This window comes from Megalops cyprinoides, chromosome 12 (genome assembly GCF_013368585.1).
Source record: "Megalops cyprinoides isolate fMegCyp1 chromosome 12, fMegCyp1.pri, whole genome shotgun sequence".
Classification (NCBI taxonomy): domain Eukaryota; kingdom Metazoa; phylum Chordata; class Actinopteri; order Elopiformes; family Megalopidae; genus Megalops; species Megalops cyprinoides.
Window position 1 is genome coordinate 28,475,309 of NC_050594.1, and position 21,414 is coordinate 28,496,722.

Here is a 21,414-nt window from a genome sequence, read left to right on the forward strand (position 1 = left end):
GTCCTGCGTTCTGAGGCCATCATCAATCCCCCTGCACTCGGGGCAGCTGAGGTTCCTCAATGCCTCGCAGACCTGGATGCACATCAAAGCCATCAGGGGCTCCCACTCACCTACAGGCAGACAGAGCTACGCTTTTTTATCTCTGCATCCCTGAGAGCTCCGTTATAGACCCCTATAGTGATGCTCGCTCTCTATCACCCGCTCGCTCGCTCGCTCCCCACTCCCAGAAACCCATGCCACAGGGGCTGAGTCCTTGCAGTGAACTCCCCTCACAGGAGGTGGCTGCCGGACAAATCAAATCTAAATGCCGAGTGCGCTGCAAAGCTGCAAGGCTGTCAGCCCCCCAGCCTGTGGACATATGAAGTGTCTGTCTTGGCTCGCCTAGTAATCCTGCATGTTTACATGCAATGCAGACGAGGGGATTAGAATTAAGCACAAATGGAGTGGCATTTAACATGCAAGAGCCACGTCCCTCTAAAACACCTGATCTGGGTCAAACATGCGAGGCGTATGTGTGGCCATTACGCAGAGGCTGCAGGGACACCAGGCTGCCCTTCGACTGGTGCATGCCCACGGACACTCGACACTTGCCCCCCGATCAATACATCCCAGCAGGGCCCTGGCGCTCCTACATTTGTACTGTTTTCAATATGAATGGGAGAGCTACTGCAGGGAAAGAGTGATGGGGGCAATTACATGGAGATACGGAGCTCCTGCTGCCCACGGACATCCTCCCCTCCACCCCCCACCTCCTGCAGAACCCCCTCCAGCACACCGCCACTCAATTGACAACAAAGATGCTGCTGCATCAGGTGACAAAGCACACAGGAAAGACAACTCCCGCCACCTGATTGACAACATCCCTCCCTTTGTTCTCCAGAAAAAGGATCTGTTCGATCGCCCCCGTTCCTTCCCTCCGCTCTAGAGTGGGGTGTTAACACAGACCTGAGTCAGCAGTTATCTTTCATGACACCACATACACCACCTAACGCCCACCACCAACACCGCCCCCCCATCCCACCCACCCCTCCCCAACAGATCCGTGGCTCAGAAAGTGTCAGTGCAGGTCTGGCTCAGAGAACTTGTTTACAATCCGACCCGACATGCACAAGCGCTCTGGCGAGGGGACGTCACAACAGCGGCCTTCAGATCAGCACCCTGGGCATTTCCGCGTCATATGCTGACACGGTCCCCCCTGAGAGACGGACCTGGCTGGGGACCGACAGAGCCGCACCCCGCTCCCAATCAGCAGGGGACTCTGTCAGCCGGTGGGCTCTGATGAGCCAGTGTCATCTGACCCATTTACCCAACCACAGCAGGACACATGGGGCCTGCGCTTCTGCTTAAAATAAAAAAACAGGATAGCGGGGAATTTAAAGAAGCAACAGTTTCTGTAGACTTTGAGACATTGGACAACAAGGAGTTAAAACATTCTACGTGTTCCTTTGGATGGTGTTAAGAATGTTAAGAGAGGCTGGTAGATGTAGGGACAGACCGAAGTTGGAACCAGTGTCCCCATTAACACCCATTACTTGAGAGCAGCAGGGGGCAGGGGACTTGTGAGGCCATCCATCTGGCCGTGAAAGTCACACAATAGTCCCAAGGGAGAGGAGGGGATCGAGTTCTCTCCCTGGGGCACCGGAGCAGAGAGGTGGCTCCACCAACACCTCCACACTGATGATGCTCGACAGGCTACTGATAGCTTTTAACACCTGGGCTTATCTCTGCCTGCAATGTAAACCAATTCCACAATCTCAGCTGCTGCTCCCTGCTCACATTAAACATGGGGAGGCTGACGGCCTTATGTGAAAATGCCAGCTGCCAAAGTATCAGACAAACAAAGAACGACGAAAGTATTCATCAGGCCAAACAGAAACTAAACCTATTGCTTGTGTTTATCAACAGAGGGGCTCAAAGGTCTTTACTTTAAGACCAGGCAGATACGCAGTTAGAAAGTTTTAAAAAGAAAGTGATCAAAAAAAAACCTTCAAACTTCAGAAAATCGATTCAGAAAATCAGACCTGCATGTCAGGTTGTGCTAGTGCAAAAATCTCCCTTGAACATCTGAGCTCCTGGAAACTTTTCCTAAAAGCAGAATGAAGGCTTACCTCAGATGTCAATCACATTCTCTTCTAAAGAACACTTTGCTCACAGCTCCCTACTGGCTGCAACAGAACTCCAAGAAGCACAACTGCAGAGAAAATCAGTATGACCTAACCGCTTTTTACCAAACAGAGATCAGACTCAAAACTCTGGGAAACAGCATACAACAGCATACTGCGCTACGTCCCATCTCTCTGGTAGGTGAGCTTGTGGCGGTGTGTTCCACTTACTTGAGCCCCATGGTGATGCCCCTGACGGTCCCCTCCGAATGTGCTGTCCCACTGGCGGTCTGGAGCCTGGCTCTGAGTCCGCCCACCCTCTCTGTCAGAACGCACTGAGCCCACTGTGCCTAACGCTCTTCTCTTTATCCCCCAGCAGCACAGCACAGCCCCGCACAGCGCCGCCCGGCCGCCCACAGCTTCTCCCTCCACTCAGCATTAATCGCTTTGGCCAATTTGTTACTGACGAGGATTACAGCTGCCACTCAAAACTCTGCCAGCCCGGGTGGATGATTCGCCTGGCTTGTCCCTGATCTCTCGCTCTCTCCCTCTGTCAGACTTGCGGGGCCCAGATGGTGTTATCTCCAAGCATGGTGTGACTGAGCGACTGGGTGAGTGAGTGAGTGAGCGCAAGTCACCCCTACAGCCACCATCCCACCCACTGCATCACCCCCCCCCCCCCCCCCCCCTGCTCACACAGGAAGTCCGGGACCCATCAGCCAATCCCCAGGCCATTCACACATGCAGGGCATGAATAGGTGTGGGCTGCTGCTATTAGGATTCATGAGAAGTTTCCCTTTGAAGCCTTACGCAGCTCCTAAACCTGAGCTAGCCTGTCGCAACCCATTCTCATTTATGACAGCTGCCTTTGCTGCATTGTGCGTCCAGACCAAAGATGGGGCAAGTCTGCGGGTTGGTCCAGGAGTACTGGTGGACCTCAAGTTATGCAGGGTGTTAGCACTTAATATCAAAGTGGCAGAAATCAAGCTGGGCCATTCATTGTATAATGGTGTGAAATTCACATGCTAAGAGCAGGGGCAGAGTGTAAAACACTATTAGCTGAATAGAAAACAACTTAAGCAAGAATCACACCCTGGTGTAAAAGCCCTGTAGGCAACTTCAGGGCTAACCACTTTCATGCATGACTCAGACATTACTGTTGTGGTACACATTGTAACTAACAGACACGATTTGCTGGGAAATAATTTTACAATAATTCATGGAAAATTTATTCTAAATTGAAAACTGTAAAGACAGACAGAGAAGCCTACATTACAAAATAAATGCAACGCCAACTCATCTGACTCACAAAAAAAAAGAAACACACTGGGAAATCTTTGTAATGCCATCCTGCACACGGAGGACCACGCGACCGTGTGCAGGCATTGAAAAGCATGTTTCTATGGTTACTTTCCATGGCCCTGACGCAGGGCGCTTTATATTCCACACAAAGCGCTGGCCTTGGCGGGCGAGACCGCGCCGCTCCGCCGCGGCCGCAAAGCCGTCATTAAGCGGGCTCACCTGGTCGGGGGCTGCGGAGGCTCGCGGCCATAAAGCCATTTCCTCCTCCGCTCTCCAGGCACATTCCTTCAAACAGCTGTCCCCTCGGCCCGCCCACGCCCCGCTCCAGACACCACAAATCCCACTCCGTTTCATCTGCCTCACTGTGTCTGTCCCATCCCCTACAGCACACCTTCCAGTGATGGATTAAACTGCCAGGAATACTCTGTGTGTTTCTGGGTTATTCTTCCCCTAAAAGACAAACACACAGGGTCCAGAGCTGCAGATCCGCTCCCCGTCCTACTCCTCCTGGCTGGCCCATGCTCTGTGTGCTAGGAGGTTTCATCTTGTTCAGTGTCTTTCCCCTCCAGTCTAGCACACCTTCCAGTGATGGATTAAACTGCCAGGAATACTCTGTGTGTTTCTGGGTTATTCTTCTCCCAACAGACGAACACGTAGGGGCCAGAGCTGCAGAATCGTTCCCCGTCCTACTCCTCCTGGCTGGCCGATGCCCCGTGTGCATCTGTGTGCTGGGAGGTGAATCAATATACCTGGGCCCAATCTGCAGGTGTTAATTGGCCTGCAGAATGCGCGGGGGCTGAAAGGCATTAGTCATTTAGCAGCGGGACACTTCTGTTTGTCCTGCCTGTTTTCATTAAGGGCTCAGTGTCAATACGCTAATCATATGCCCAGTCACAGAGCAATCAGCGCTCAGAGCGCTAGCAGGCAGCACTCACGCCAACCCCCCCCCCCCACCCCTCCCCATCCCAAAACACATGCACACGCACACCGATAAGACCCTGGCCTTTCGCTCACCTCAATTACCAGCGGGCTATTTCACGGTCAGTCTAATGGCCAATTGCTCGCTATCGACCAGGAGCAGGCTTTGTTTCGGCACACTCGAGTTCATGTGGACAAAACATGGGGACTGCGACGGGCGTGAGGGGTGGGCCAGATACTCCAGCGCTGAAGGCTAAATCAGCAGCTAATTTGCTTCGACATACCCAGCAGAAATCAGAATGATGTGCATTATGCAGGACACCCCACTGAAAGACAGTGGTTATCCATAATGACAGAGGGGTTTGAGGTATGCACAATGATTTGAGGCATTCAGGCGCAGAGCGAAACATGCACCAGCAGGAATCAGATTTTTGTCTCCATCAATTCAGCTCATCATCCTTGTTTAAGACTGCAAAACAACTTCCCACCAAAATGATATCTGTTTATCTAAATTGCTTTGGCTCGTTGCTTAATACATTTGGCTCACTGCTTAATACATTTGAACGCAGACCAAGTGGTCTATTTCTGACCTGACAGTGAAGTTCGGATTATGAGGAGAGCCAGCAGAAGCATTGAGCCAGCAGGACAGACAGGAGGCAGAGAGAGAGGAATTGGGGACACACAGCCTGGGTCAGGAGACCACTCCTCCAGGTCAGGGCGCACTCTTTAGAGAATATGTCCCAAGCAGATATGTGTCCGCAGCTGAACTTCAGTTTACGGAGGGCAGACAAGGCTGAGCTCCCCTCGGCTGGGGACAGAGGGAGGCCTGTGCAGTGATCCTACGATTAACAGCCTCTCTCTGGAATGGGAATGTGACAAACAGCAGCAAATAGTGGCATGAGCCAATAGGAGCAATTGCGCGTGTCAGTACACGCATTCAAGTGTGTGTGTGTGTGTGTGTGTATGTGTGTGTTTTTGTGTATGTGCATGCTGTGAATGGAAGGTTTCAAATGGAGCCATCAAAATACAATGTAATTTAAATGAATGAACTTTTTTTTTTTCCAAAGTGAAAAGGAAAGACAGCTAAATTAAACAAACATGCTCTCTGTAAACGATCAACATATTTTGCACTTTCCATTCCGCAGCTATCTAATTACATTCTAATTAACATTTGATATTTGGGTCTGGTGCGCTGCTTGAGCAAGCGTGCTGAATGTCAAACAAGTGTCTCAGGAGCAGATCAGGCTCCAGAAGGGAGGAGCCATGGTTTGGATATTCTTGTCAAATATCCAGGGTCCTCACTGTTTCCTCTCTTCCCAACTAATTATTTCTTTAGAGGAATAAAACTGGATGCTTAGCATTAATGAGATTCCTACAACTCCCAAAACACGGAGTTCGGATACGATGCTCTTCAGCCCTTTTGCTTTGCGGATTGTGCACCAGTGGGTTTCCGTGAGCAAGAGGAATTTGTTTAAAAACAGCTGAAAAAGGGCGGTCTGAGAACAATGCTGGACTGCACCCCGAGGTTTGGATTAACCGGAAAAACCATCCATAATGAACAATATTATCTGGGCTCCGCTCCATCAAAACATACAGCCGATGGATGTGGAAAGGCATTGCCTGATATTGGTGCCTGAGTGCAAGTCCACAACTACAAGACTGATGAATGGTAATGATAATAATTTTGCCTTGTAACAAATGTTTTCTGTCTGTGCACCTTCACCCTGCTATATGTGAAGAATTTCAGGCTGTTTGAAGTTGACGCAGGGGTCATCGTGTTTTTCTGAACCCAGCAAAACAAAAAATTCTTTGGCAGAGAAATATCTGGGGATGAAACGCAAGGCGGGACCCTCTGATCATTTCCGTCGCCTCACCTCCCTTCCCAAAAGGCTGCGCTGGGTGAAAAAAACCAAGCCGCGATTTCCTCGATTTCCTCTGAGAAAGCTCTCCCAAAACGCTCTTCTTTTTAAGAGCACATCCAAAGCAAACACAACTAAAGTAAAATTATGTGATAAAATTAACCCTGCCCTTGACTGGGTCACCCCTCACTGTTTAAGCTCGACCCGGCTGCTCTCGCACAGGAAGTGACATGTCCACAGATCCTGCTGCCCCCGTCTGCCGTCCTCTTACCTCTGATGTTCCTTACATTTGATTTTGTCTCTCCCGGCCCCATCAGACTTGGCGAGGGGACTCCATTGGGTAAGCCAAGTCTCACCCCATAAGGACTCCCAATGCCCCTATCTGACTCTGATAGTATCCAATGCATCAGTATTACCCAGCTTCCCTTAGGCACCAATCTATTATATACAGCATTCTCCTGCAGAAAGAAGGCTTTCGACTGTGATACCATTTCAAACCGGCCAGTCCAGGCATACATCAATGGCATTTTACCATATTAGGAAGGGATATCATCAGCGACCTACAATCCCAGCTGAAGAAAAGAAAACCCCAGAGATACGGCATGGCCAGGGGCAACTCAGAGCCCGGGGAAGGTTAGGAGATGCTCAATGATGCTGACAGGACAGGACTGAGGATAGGCAAAAGAATGAAGCAAAATGCAAATTCATCATGTCGCTCCCCCGGCACACGCTCTCACTGATCGTGCTGAGCCGGGGGGTCTGTAGGGGAGGTCAGGTGACACACCGGGGGCCAGCAGCCCTGCTTACCTGATGAAGAAGGAGGCCGCGGCAGACGTGCCGTGGGACGGAGCAGGGGGGCTGGCCGTGGCCTGCACCGGATGGACCGGGCTGCCCTGGAGGGCGGGCGGCGGGCAGCTGCTTGCACCCGCGACGGAGGCCTCGGGGGTCACGCTCTCCCACTCCGCTTCGGCCGTCAAGCCCTGAGTCTGCCGGGAAACAAGGGGGGGTGAGTGTGTTGAGCCAACGGGCCTCAGGAATTAAATTATACTCGCACCTCTCTTCCAGCACATTTACCAACTAATCTCCACAGATGGACAGGCATCTGCCGGACTCTCGCCCCTCTGAGTCCATATCAGTGCCCTATGCCTGGATGCACTCTCAGTATGGTAGGTCAAGGAGCCCATTTCCCAAATACCTGCACTATTCTCCCCCGCTGACATTCTGAGAGGGAAGGATAAAATCCAGTAAAATGAAAATTAGGTGCAACTGCATTATAAAAGCCTTTACTAATGTGTGGGTTTGATGGCCCCCTCCTATCCGTTCCCCTGTGACGACATGCGGGGGGCTCAGATGAACAGCCGGCTGGGAGCAGCTGGGCCATGCAGCGGGTCTATAGGTCAGGCAGGCAGAAGGTTGGAGCTCTGCGTCCTGTGGCCCCGAGGGCAGAAATGACCGCGAGCGATGGTGTGCTGCTACAGGGCTCTGAGTCAGGGAGGCCCGAGGCGCCAGCTCCAGCAGCTCTCAGGCAGAGAAACGACACTGGCTCTTGACAGGCTGGTGGGCATGAAAACCCAGCAGCAATGTCCCTGCGAAAGCTGCTCCTCACACAGGTGCCTGCCTGCCTCCTGCACACTCCACTCATCAGAGAGGTTTTTCTACTGTCCTCACCCTGCCTGACCGCGGCACACAGCCACTGACAGGCCTCGCCATAGCAACGAAGAGTGGCCAATCATGCAGGCTGAGATTCAGCCTTTACAATTCACGCTATTGTTTCTGCCTCACGCCCGTTTCTGCCTGCTCGGCCTGAATCTTTCACTGCCGAGCAAACTCTATTCTCAGAGGTCTCGGGGGAGTGTCTAAAGCCGGTGTCCTCACCTGGCATTTAGACAGCATGCAAGGCTTGGTACCGAGCCAGCCCTCCTCATCACCATGCTGGCTCACGTGAGGCCGTACAGCTGTCTGTCAAAATGAACCCTCCTTCCAGCCTTCCACATCCACGCTCTTCCATGCTAATGAGCCTGACAGGAAGCTGGTCACTGGTTTACCTCGATCCCAGCCACTGAGCCACTGGCCAGGCTGATTATTCAGCAACTGAATGGACTGGGCTGAATGTGCATTAACAGGCTAACAGGATTACCGAGAGGCATCTCATCAGCGTCTGCAGCTAAAACACACCAGCGAGGGCAGAACAAGTGCTGCAGTCCTTCACCGCTCGCTCCATAATTAATTCTGAATTAGTGTGTCACTCTACATCTTTTATTGCTGCGGCAAGCCCGCTCCATCCCTTTACGACAGTAAATGACACCCACATCTTTGTGTAAATATATGGCACCGATAAAAGACAAAAAAAAACCCTAAGCACAGTGGCTGAGGGATTCTTTGGACAGAATAAAAAAGAATCAATGTTTTTCTCTCTCTCTCTCTCTCTCTCTCTCTCTCTCTCTCTCACGTGTCACTGGGGAGTCATACATACTCCAGCTCTGACTGATCACCTGTTTTATTATTCCTGGCAAAATAACTGTCTTATTACCATAATCTTCGAGTCAGGAACGGCGAACTGATTACACAGAGAGTATAATGACTAGCACAAACGCAAACTCTCTTGTTAGCCAGAGGAATATCAAAGCTGTAACTCCACACTTGTGAGAGATGAGGCATGTTTTTCCTGTTCATAAAATGAGATGTTTCTTTATGTTGCTATTCTGATGCTTCCCAGAATTGCTTTGGCTTTCATTATTTTTAAGGTTGCTCCCCACATCTAAAGGGTCAGGCGAGGCTGAGTCCCTGATCAGAACATGTCAAAGGTTGTTTATTGGCACAAACATGACAGCTTGTATGGAAAAGAACACAAACAGTGAACTTTGTCCATACCCCGATAACACAGTAATGTACACATCTCAGGGCTGATGGTCTTAATTTAAAAATGCTGTGTGTCGTTTGACAGTAAAAATCATATCAAAGTTCTCAGGTTACTCAACATATCTACTGCATTTATGTTCAAAGTTTAGTTACCAAAGTAACATCACCATTCCCCACGAGTTTAAATTTTCCGCTGATGGAACTTGATGGCTGACCTACTTAATGCAGCGTAACATATGAGCTCCGTGTGTTAAACTGCAGCCGCATAACCCACTTATGAAAGTGCACACACAACAGTTTCATTACAAAATCTGGCTTTTCATGTGTGACACAGACATGTTGATTTTTTACGCTCCCAGAGGCTTCCCTAAAGCCGGCCGGTTAACTTTAAAGAAGGGCTTTTTCCTGAGTGTGACTTCCAGCTTGTCTGTTTCCTATTTAGCCTTACATTAACCTTGGCTCAAGCTAAAGCACAAAGACGTGCGAAGTCAAACACAACGGCGTGTTTTGATTTCAGCTCCACATTTCAGGGAAAGAAAATAATCCCAACACGGAAAGACAGAAATTTGGAGATGGTGAGCCGGTTTTTCGTTTCACGGTTGTGATTTTGTAAGTGCTTAATGGAGAGGTGGGACTCACACAGAAATGAACTGAGAGAACCCCCCCCCCAACCCCCACCCCCTGCATCCATCCGCGTGGAATAGCAGGGGTCATGCCGGCTCTGTGACATGCGAGTCACTCAGCACAGGCCGTGAAGGTATGCATATACATCACTTCAATGTAATCCACAATAATACCTTTACTGGCTTCGTGGGAGACTATCTAGATAACGCATCACACCAGAGTCCCAGAGTCAGAGCGGTGTCAGGTTCTAATCAAGTGGCTGCAGGCTGAAAGCAGGAGAGGCAAGCTGTCAGAGGGAAAATGTGCACCGGGCTGGGCACTGGGCCTGCTCCTCCCAGGCAGCTGGTTAACAGACTGCAGAGGCAGGCGCATGGAGAACGGGAAGCCGGCCTGTCAGATCCCTCCCCTCCAGGGAGAGGGAGGACTTAAGTTCTTAAGGCAACTTGCTCTTTAAGTGCCCGGGACGTGCTGACCCCGGGTGGGGAGAGAGCTTGGCGAATCCCCTGTCAGGTAATTAGGCCGCGTCAGGGCCGAGGGTCCACAGGGCTTAGTGCCGGTAATGAGCCCGGGCTCCAGCCCATGTCCCCTCCGTCTCCGTCTGTTTCTCAGAGAGAAAGGGGGCCGCAGACAGCACCGCTCCCCCCACGGCTCCGCACAATCACAGGCCAAAGGGGTGTCCTCCCCCCCACCACAGAGCTCTTGACAGTCAAAAGGGCAGCGCTACTTAGAGCTGGTACATAGTGGGGCTCCCAGGCAACCTTTGCTCTCTGTGTGCACCGGGCTGTTGTGGTTCAGCGGAGTTAATATGTCGCTGTCTTGCCGCAGCTGAGGGCGGATGTCTGTGGGCAGCTGAAAATAAAAGAGAGGGTCTGGAGGCAGACAGCAAAATGTTCTTGAATGTTCTGAGGTGTGCAGTGACATGAGAAATTCCCCAGGGAGGGTGATATCACCAAAGCAGACAAATACAGCAGTGTGGAACTTGCCTCTGCCCTTATTGTGTCCAGAGCAGGGCTAACACTAGCACAAAGCTAATGCTGCCAAGTTTCAGTGTGCTGCCTCAAACAGCGGGGCAACGGTTGAGCTCAGGCGTCAGTAGACACAGCCCGGGCAGACGGACATGCTCCTAAGCACAGCAAGCTCCAAACAAATCACTTCAGCCAGAGAACGGAACCAATGGCCGCAGCCAGAGCCGAACCAGGGGAAACAGGAATTCCTCAGAGGAAAAGCCCCAAATGATGATTGAAAACAAATCTATGCCTCCTCCCCACCCTCGCACCCCGACTCCACCCCCTTGCTCCCTCCCCCACACCGGTGGCACCATGCCATGCCGACCCAGCGGAACTGCAGCGGAGAGCCGTGCAGACAGTCCACAGGGCTTCCAATGGAAAGCAGACAACAGCAGGGGGGTCACATGGGGCTACGGCCAGACAAGAATAAAGAAAAACATTCAACAGAGCATGCTGCCTACAGCGCCAATTTTAGAAAAATCCCAGGGTCAGCACATGGTCTGGGAAGATTAGGGCACACTGCAGAGCATGCTGTATGTGACTGTGGACGTTTAGATCATTTGGGCAGATTAAGCTTTCCTGTTCCCACTTCTGTGATTATTGTGATTCTGAAATGTTATTGCGCAAAAAAAGTTCACCTGGACAACTTTTTCTGCTATGCATCCTTTGGCGGCTCCCTCCCCGATATTTAATACGATCCACATCTCTCTGATCTGGGGAGAAGCCGAAAGCACGGCGCGTGAAATGAATGAGGAAAGCGGGAGGAAGAGAAAAGTGACCGCGGGAGCCTCAGATTCTCAGAGCCGCGTCCTCCACTGTCAGGGCCCAGCCACTCGGAAACGCCTCAGTCAGCTCAGCCGAGCCGGACTCGTGTTCGCTCTTCCAATTATGCTCCCCAGATGGATGTCAAATGCTCTTTTTCACTTCAGGTGAGGCGGCGGTCCCATCTGTTGGTTCTGAGAGGGGCTTTTTTTCCCCTCTCCTTCTGCTCATTGCTTCTTCCATTCAAAACCGCACGCACTCCCTGCCGCACCAGGTCCCCGGCAAATCAAACTTCCAAGGTGCCCCATTAGAGCCTCTGAGCGCTGATGATGCCTCAGGCTCCATGAATAAGATTCCCCTCCCAAGGATTGCTGTCAGACAGAGGCGGGCTCCTTTCCTTTGTTTGCGCCACGTGCTGAGCTTTTCCCCCAAGAAATCAATCTGGAGTCATGAATTAAAGCCCCGACTTTCAGCACAACGAGGGGGCCCTCCGTAGCCCACGGTTTATTTTTTTGTCATGTTGAGGGATTCCGCTTTCTAATGAAAGAGTAGGCCTTTAAAGATAATGGCGGACGCATTTCTGGGTTGCTTTTATTCGGTGTCCTGAAGGGACGGCCGGGGTCTCGGCAGGAGCTGTGGCTGTGGTTCTCCGCGGGCGAGATGCGCCGCCGCCTGAAACAGCCCTAATTGCTTGGAGAGGCTTTCATGCAGCACTGCTCTCTTTGCCATGCGCTGCACACTCTCAGTTAAAAGCCTTGGCGGTCATGCTTTCACCGACACACAGGCACTTGTTGACACTGGGGAGAGAGGCTGCCCGTATTTGCTGTTTTAGAATGTAGAAAGTCGACAGCGGGAAGGTCTGGCATTGTTTTGGTTCACTGTTTTCCTGTCCATGAGGACCTATAAATGTTCATATAAGGGGCTGCTACATACCTATAGGTTTCGGTAGGAGTGTCATTTTGGAGTGTCATTCACAGTTCTGATGGGCCTGTGGAAACTGTGCTCTGATTTTAACTCCAGTCTCACCCCTCCGTTTGTTACACTAGCCCAATCGTTACTTAGTTCAGCATTTTTTTATAACAAGGCCGTATTGTCCTAGTGCTGCACTGATTTAGCAAATTTAATTGGTTTGCATCAAAACCAGCACACACACTTACCCTCAAGGAAATGCATTTGATCATCTCCTTAAAGATACCATTAAATATCACTTAGATAAAAACAACACTACAAAGGCACTATGAAAAACCTGGTCAGGAATAGACAGGGCTCCTTGTAACCCCTGGTTGTACTGTACACACTGGGTACCCACTGAGAAATCTCACAGGGTGGTGATAAAGCAGGCTGGGGTTTGATCAGATGTGCCTTTCAGTGGAAGGGGAGACACCAAGAGCATGCAGAACACTGTGATGTGTTATACACCCGCATCTCTGTACTGACTGAAGACAACTAACAGCAAATAGCAAATCCTTACTCCTCCATTTCATAAACATCAGAAAACAAGATCAAGAAAAGGTACTGTTACTGCTACTTTGGTGGATCCCCTTCTTAATGGCTTTTTGCCATCTAGAGTATCTTGAGGTAACACCTCTAGAGGATCTAGAGGAAATGTACCTTCTGTGCAGAAAAAAGTCAGTTAGTTAATGAATGAGTGAGGGACACAAATGTCTCTATAGCTGTTCAGACACAGCCAAAATCAGCTCTATCGCACTTACTCTGTTCTCATCCTTTACTCTCTCGGCCTCAGCGAAGGAGAATGCATATTCATGAAACTAATAAAGAATGTGCCTCGTCATACACTTCCATCATTCCAATCAATTACGACCATTCACCCCCGGGATGTTACCCAGGCTGATGTTTGCATATCCAATACGCCTATTGATTTTGGCATCTGTGCACTTTCATTAATGTCCCTAATAAGCAGGGCTGTGATCCAACCTTGGTAAGGAGATAGATCCAGGAGAGCTCATTCACACTTGATGATCCAGATCTAAGTGTGTGCCAAAAGTGGACTCTGTGCATGTCCCCACCTAGCAGGACACAGTACCATGTGCCTGAGAATATAATCAGTCCATCACAGCTGTGGGCAAATATTGTTCTTGTGGAGACACTTCTCACTTCTCATTGGAGACACAGATATCAGCTTTTGTAACCATATGTTTCTCATTGCTGAAATGACAAGACATTGCACATCAAATGTTTTTAAAAGATTGAAACAGTACTGCACACAGTACTGAGAGAACCTGTACAGGGTGAATTTTGAAACCATGAGGAAAACTCTCAGGTATCCACCAGGGAGCACAGCTTGAATTTTTTCTACGGCTGTCCTTGTTAATTTGAGCAGCCAACTGAGTGTGTTTCCCCTGTTAGTCATGCTAGTAGAGACCCTTTATAAGCCACATTTCCCTAAAGATTGTACATCATTGCATCACAGAGGCCTCACTGAGGTTCACATGAGTATCCTTTACTGGTGCTGTGTGGACTAGATGCTCTAGCCAATAAAGGCCCCACAGATCCACAGGTCAATTCAAGGATTTTTTGGATCTCCTGAAAAGTATAGGTTTCTTTGTAGCTGTAATTGGTCAGGCCTGATAAATCCCCTTTGTGACATCATCAGGCTGTGACATTTGAGTCTAATACCTGAAAGCCGGCCCTATCACTGTCATGTTTAGGAAGCCCTGGCCTTGAATTTGCTATGGGAAGCATGATCACCCCCTGCACACCAACACACAGCAAGCCCTTAATGAAACTCTGCGTATTACTAAATAACTTCAAGACCACACACAGAGGGGAGAATTATGGGAACTGTGTCTATGCTGCAAATGAGTAATCAGTCTGAGTAACAGCTTTTAAAGGCCTTGGAGGAAAAGGTCACCATATTAGTAATGGTCTCAAAAGTAACCCTCTAACACCCAGGGTCAGACCTCTGAACAACCAAAGGCTGTGTCTCCAGGGGAGTTCTCAGATACGAGGTCTCCAACAGCTCAGAATGTCTAGATTCTGTGGTTCTTAAATGCCTAAAACGCTGACCTATATAATTGGTCCAGGCAGCAAAGTTTTCAATATTGTCAGTTGTTTCAGCTATTTCCTTTGCATGAAAAGGCCTAGCTTTAGAATATATCTCACAATCTTAACCAAATAACAAGCTCCCCTGAAATCACTCAGATTAGTGGTATAATGAAAAATGAGTGTTTTTTGAGATATCCATCACATGCAGGAGTGGTGAGAGGGGTGTGGGCAGTGAGGGGGTAGGATCTTACCAGGCAGGGCTGCGGCAGGAAGTTGTTGACGCGGGAGATGCTCCACATGCCCTCCAGATACTGCTGCGCCTGGATGGTGACGGAGCTGAGGGTGCTCGTCAGCGGCCCCGTCCCAACCGTCACCTGCACGCTGGACTTGGCCCCGCCGGAGGCGCCCGGCTGCCAGCCCAGCCCCCTGCGCCTGTCCCCCGCGGACAGGATGGTGTGGGCTTTGGCGGGCTGCTTCCCCGCGGGCGCCGCCCAGTCGCGGGGGGAGGAGAGCGTGACCACGCCGTGGGCTGCAGGGCGCGGGGGAAGGCCCGCGAGGGCGCTGGGCGGCAGGTCGGGCATGTCTTTGGCCAGGGCCAGGATGGTCTGGAGGGCCTGCTGTCTCAGCTGGTGGGGAGGGGCAGTGCAGACCTCACAGCGGCCCCCACCCTCATGCCGGCCCAGCGGAGGGTACTCAGGCACTTGGAGCTTGTCGAAGAGGAAGGCGGCGAAGCCCGGGTCCTGAGGGGGAGGAGACAGAGAGAGGTGATTAAAGCTGCTCCGATCCACACACAAACAAAAGGAGGAAATAACGCCTCCGACTGCTCCGTCCTACATGTTAGGCTGATTTCTTGGATGTGGGGGATTCGGGGTGCCGTCTGGTCATGATATTAATCAGACAGTGGAAAAGGCCACTGGTGTGGTCTGGAGTCTCCCCTGGGAATGTGCCACAGACCCCCAGTCTAAATCCTGGCTTAACCGCTTCCTGACCCAAAAGGCAGTGTTTGTTTAGATCACTATCCTCAGCCTGCAGCTGCAGAGACCAGATCGCATTGCAAACGTTTGTGCCCCTACCTCAGTAATTGCCTGGGTCTTAGGGGAAGGCAAACAGTGGAAAAATTAGACAAGAAAACTTTGCGGAGAGGAAGTGCGGGGATTAGGGAATTAGACCCCACGAGCCCGAGAGAATCCGACCGTTCCCCTCAAACCCAATCCGGCTCTCCTGCCGATGGTTCAGACAGGGCTTTTAGCACAAGCTGCCTCGTATGGCTTACTTGGTCTAATGCCTTGCAACAGGTGAGACTGAGGAAGTGCTTTACACACCACTGCCCTGATCATTACCCACAGAAAAGGGAAACAGAGACCCAAAAAAGGAAAATACACTGCATGGAAGACACTCTGCAGAGAGTCCCTTCCCCTCTCTCCTTGCCCCCCTCCAGCAAATCCCTGACTACCTGACACACACCTCAGATGGTGTGGGTGGGGGTAGGGGGAGAAACAAAACAACAGCTGAACTGATTGGGGAAATCTCAGCCGAGTATTTACATATGATAAGACGCTCGGCATGAAAATAATCATCTGTGCCTGAAAGGCAGAGGCTTGAGCCACACCTGATGGCCTCTCCTGTCTCCTGCTCTTATAGTTATAATTAGCCAGAGTCCACAATGCACAGGAGAAAGGCTGACAGCCTCACACACACACACTCCTCTCTCTGCCTGTCTCTCTCTCTCTACCTCTTTCACACTGAAGTCTCTTAAGGGGCATAAAGGGTGAAAGCTCAAGTCTGGCAGCATTAAGGCCAAACACAACAAAGGCCCACAGATGCATAAACGTTTATGAGGCCTCTGCTCTTCAGAGACACGGCGCTAATCAAGTGGAGTGAGATGGCAGGGGAAAAAGAGCGACCGCAGGTCGAGCTCTCCGGCGTGCGTCCGCAGGACCATACAACCATCAATGGATTAGTGTCAGAAAGAATATGACCAGAGTTTTGCTTTTTTTTTCTTTGCCTGTGGGTCGGATGGTTACATATGGATATGTAGGGAAAGGCTCAAGGCTTTTGTCAATTTAGTGTCAGCAATACTAATGTTGCCCAATTGTCTCTAAAATGAAGCCACAGCTCTCCTGGATTCAGGATGCTTCACAGAAGGTCACAGGTGGATGTCCTTCTCGAATTACCAGAAAAAGTAGCCACCAACCTGAATGAGACCTTCTCCATTCCCCACAATAATGGGCAGCCAGACTGAGAACATTGGATTATTATTCACTCTCGACATTGAGCAGTTCCCCCAGCGCGCTGCAGGGCTCCTGGCTCTGGCACGACCCCCCCCCCCCCCACAAAAGCCCCTCACAGCCCTTCACAGCACACAGATCCACCTCAGTAATGAAAGAGATAAATCACCACAGAGACCGGGCTGACGAGCGGGGCCACAAAGGCCCCTCGCGGCTGAAGTGGGCTGCTGCCCGGGGCCCGGCCCATTGGGGGACACACAAAAAGCTGGGGCTGCTGTGACCTAGGCCCAAGCTGAAAGGTGCTGGCCCTTCAGTTTTTTGGGTGTTTGTTTCATTAATTTGCTTTCCCTGTACAGGATCAGACGAAAGGTGATAGACATTATGACCCAAAGCAGACCTCAGACCTCAGTTAACTGGACACTCCAACAATCCCCATACACCTGTCTGATAATATAGAGTTGAAGTGCAATGCTGGGTTCGGTAATCACAGAACACAGCACATCTCCACTCTAATCTCTGTGTGAATGCTTATTTAGCAGGCAGTGTACTTTTGACCTGATTAAAGACATGCATTTCCATCTCTCTGAACCATCAGCTCTAAGCCATCATTACTTATTAGTTTTATTCAGTTAAACATGCAGGGGATACATAGAGCTTACCAAACCATTCTGCATTTAGATAAACACACAGCTCTTTGGAGAAAAGCTGCCATATCTGAGGGCTTATGTAGGCTCAGGGTGGAAATATTACCTACTACTGATACCTTCTTATGAGGATCTGCACTCAACTGAATAGATATTTTTAAGCACATGGTGAAGCTCAATTACTAATCACTACTGAGCTTCAGAATACCATTGCAAGCAGGGATTCTCAGCAGGAGGTATTAGTTTGTAATATATTCACACAAACCCCCAAAAACCCTTTAGGGACTGGGGTCTATGGAAAATTGGTGATGATAGTCAGGTCAGAAAGGAGAAACGGGAGAAAAATGCCTAGATTCAAAACAGGCCATGGAACAGGTTACTAGAACACCAGTTCACCACCTCTAACTCACCCCTGACCACCCCAACCTCCAGACATTACTTGGAGTCAGAAATCAATTCCCCTCCACACCTTGCTCCACACATTGTTAACCATTGATTTAGGGAAGCTAATAAAAAACGCAAAGCTCCCCATCTGCTGTTCTTTTCAATTATGGAGGTTAGAGACTGGGATTCCCTTGTAAAGCTGTCTGTGAAGTTTATGTTTCCAGGAGTGAACTGGAGGTCAGAGGCAAGATGCACCCTCCTCAGCACTGGGTGTTCATCGTGTTTGATTCAGTGCTTTTGTCTGGAGGGCTAGGGAGTGTCCTGCAGAGGATGCTGGGAAAAGGCCCGCCACACCAGATGCCAGCAATCTGTTCATATCGCAACTTCGAGTGCTCTGCAATCTCGCCACAACACTCTGCTTTGTTAACTCGTATGTATTGTGAAGAGCTGAAGTTTTGGTTTCCCCTTTTCACAGTGCTGGTGGAGGATTTCCATAAGTGTGGTCTGTCAAAGTTCACATTTCCAAACCCTGTTCTCAACATAAAACATGTCACTGTTTCCCACTCCATGTATCATGCATGGAACCACAGGTGTATTTGTGCGCAACTTCCATCTTCTTCTGAGCACTTAGAGGCTGTAAAACACACTATTACAATCTAAATTTCCAGTGGTTTTCCAGTACAGCAACACTCCATTTTCTGCCCTGTACTGAACACATGTGTGCCCAGAGGGTCACTGATATCAGAAGGCCTGCCGTGGTTTATTCTCTTTTTAATATATAGCTAACAGGTGTGAGTGTTTGCAAAGAACTTGGTCTCGCACGCAGATGCACGTGTCTGAGAGCACATCGGCCCCCTCGGAGAGACAATAGCACTTGTGCGAAGCACTGGAGGAGCACAATGCAGCGTGAGGCATCCGCCTTTGATAGAGATTTAAGTCCAAGCTGCCGTCTGCCTCCTCAGTTGTTGAAGAGGCCACAGCCTTTGTCAGGAACAAGTGCAAGGTTACTGACCCACTTGCCACACGTCGACACCCATAAAAAGATCGGTGCTCTCCTTCCCCCTGCTCTGCATATGTGATCATCACCCCATACGTGCTTTATACACGGAGAGCGCAGGGAGTGAGGCATGCTGGGGTTGCACCTCTGGCCCAGGGCCCTGTGGGAAACTCTGTTGTTTTACTGCCTGTCAGCAAGGATTTTATTAAACTCTGGAGGCTTATAAAGTCAGATTCTATGGCCTCATTATAGATACGTGAGGGGGGCAGGCAAAACCTGCCTGTAGAATGGCTGCACACGGGCCACTGTCCCACAACTTTGTCCCTGCCTCGCACGCAAATGACGAGGAGATCAAAAAGGCAGCAGGAGTGAGTATACAAATTGTCTGACTGAAATATTTCATCAGAAATCCCTCCCCAGGGGCTGATCGAAAACGGTCTCAACCGCAACTACTTACAGGAGAGGAGAAGAAAAGACACGCGTTATTTCTTTCTCTTTGGTCCTCTGGGCCTCTGAATGCAAATGGAGCTCAGGCACATGAAACCGATTTCCAGATCACACACCATTTGCTCCGTCCTCCCTTTCCCCGCGTTCCTCCCGACGATGGGAGGCGGGTGATAAGCCAGCCGGGGGAGCGCAGCCGCGCGCTCGCTGTCTTGATGAAAAGCCACATGTCAGCTCCCCCCCCCCCCCCCCCCCCTTCCCCCAACATGGACCTGCGACTAACTCAAAACGTGCCAGTGGCATGGCACTTTAAAATGCATGAGGCTCTCGACTGAAGACTTTCATCCATGCTCCATTAAAAGTAAAATACGCTGTGAAACGTAATTTTCTGTTCCGTTAGGTTGGAAGCGCCTGTCACAGAGAGACAGAGCTGACCTTCACCAGAGGGCATTTCCATGTGCTATGGAGGAGAAACAAAAGAGGGAACCAGGAGCAAAACTGCTGCTAAGAACCGACTTTCGGAGGAAAAGAAACTCCTCTCACTTTCCTTCCCTACCCGTTTTCCCTCAGAGCAGTATGGGAGGAAGTTTCTCATACAGCTCCAAATCCAACAATGAGTGAAAATGTAAGCACTTTTTCAAAAATACTACGTGCCTCTCCACACTTTACTCACTTCCTGTCACTGGACTGTAGCTGTTAACACACAATACAACATGGCCGAGCTTTAGAAACTCTTGATGTCTGTGCATATAATTGAGACCACACAGCTATGCCTAATGCCTTTCACAATGATTGTTCAAACCCCCCCCTTATCCCCGGCTTGACTCCTTCTCCTTGAAGGCTCTGCTGAAACGAGACAAGGCTATTCTCTCTACTTGGCCTCTAGCACCAATGCTTCAGGAAGACATGGGAGTTCATCTGTTTTTCCATGGGACTTATCCTGAAATAAAATCCCTCTTCCACCCTGGGGCACTGTCTCTGGGACACTTTCCCACAGGTATGTGGAGCCCTCCATCCTCCCACCCCCAAGCCCCCCCAGGACTGCCAAAGGGACATGCACAGCTGCCGTGCCGGCTGCTCAGAGTGGCAGGCCTCTTCTCACCACAGGTCATTAAGGCAGATTATGGTCCCGTGATAACAGCAACATCCAAAGGTTATTCTTCCCCCCCAACACACACACAGCAAGCCCTCCCCTCCTCCACCAGCCCTGCCTTCCCAGGACTCGAGGGCACAGGTCCCTGGAAGAATTCCTCCGCAGTGCAGGGTCTGGAGGGGAGGGGTGTGATGTGTGGGCTATAAACCCTAGGGGGTGTGGGACTCCTGTCGACTCAGGACGCCTGGAAACCATTCCGTTTGTAATTACAGGTCTGCGAGACAAGGGAGAGAAGTCAAGGAGCAGGAAAGGCCTGCTGGGATTGACCCTATACCCCTGCAGTGAAGAGAAGGTCTGTGCTAGAGATTAACCGCACATGCCAGAAGCTCCATTGCCAGTATCCAAATCCCAACCCAAAGTCCTAGTCTTATTCTTCTTTTACAATAAATGCAACGTCGCCTGCTGTTTAGTTGTGTCTGGCTATCACACATGTAATGTGTTACTTGGCAATGATCATTGCCTGTGGCACGTGTTCCCTAGAAAATATTTTGTTCAAACATGATAAACATACTACAACATATACCCAACTACAAGGTAATTGGAAACTGATGGTGAAACAATTCTAATTTTCAAGAGAAATAGAGCTTTTCTCAAAGTCAATATGAACTCATATTTCATAAACATATATCCATCAAGACCAAGAGAAATGATCTTCCCTACAGTTAATGCAAACACGGTAGCAAAAAGAGCATCAGTAGTAGAATGCCTTAGAATACTTTGGACAGCAAGTCCATGTGATACAGAATTTATAAAGCTATACATAGTACACAGCAGAAAACCAATGAGATCCCGATACATTGATTGCTCCTCATATGACTCATTTGTGACAGCTCAGGTGGCAAATGCATAGCTTCGACCCCAAACCGCACGCTGGTCTTAAGAGCACCTCAAGCATATTCTCATTCACAGAAAAAAGGTGAGTGCACCAGCCGTTCTGTTTAAGCTTCATCAGCAAGACTATTCCTGATGCGCTGGTGGTCAGCGACCCTGAAAGACACAGGCTGTTAGGAGTTAACGGCTCCTAAACAGCAGGCCGCTAGGTGCGCCGCGGCTCCGGATCTCACACTACGACGCCGTTTACTGCTGCGGGAATGGCCCCTGATGGACAAACTGGAGCTGACAACA

At 50.0% G+C, this 21,414-nt stretch overlaps 1 protein-coding gene across 1 annotated transcript in view; it reads right to left on the minus strand.

Annotated features, from left to right (window-relative positions):
• kif26ab (kinesin family member 26Ab) overlaps positions 1-21,414 on the minus strand; it is a 99,623-nt gene that overhangs the window by 38,422 nt on the left and 39,787 nt on the right. Inside the window, exons 3-4 of the mRNA XM_036542747.1 lie at positions 14,691-15,179; positions 6,989-7,167 (exon numbers count right to left, since the gene is read on the minus strand). Coding sequence (XP_036398640.1) covers positions 6,989-7,167; positions 14,691-15,179 — 668 coding nt within the window. The remainder of the gene's footprint in view (positions 1-6,988; positions 7,168-14,690; positions 15,180-21,414) is intronic.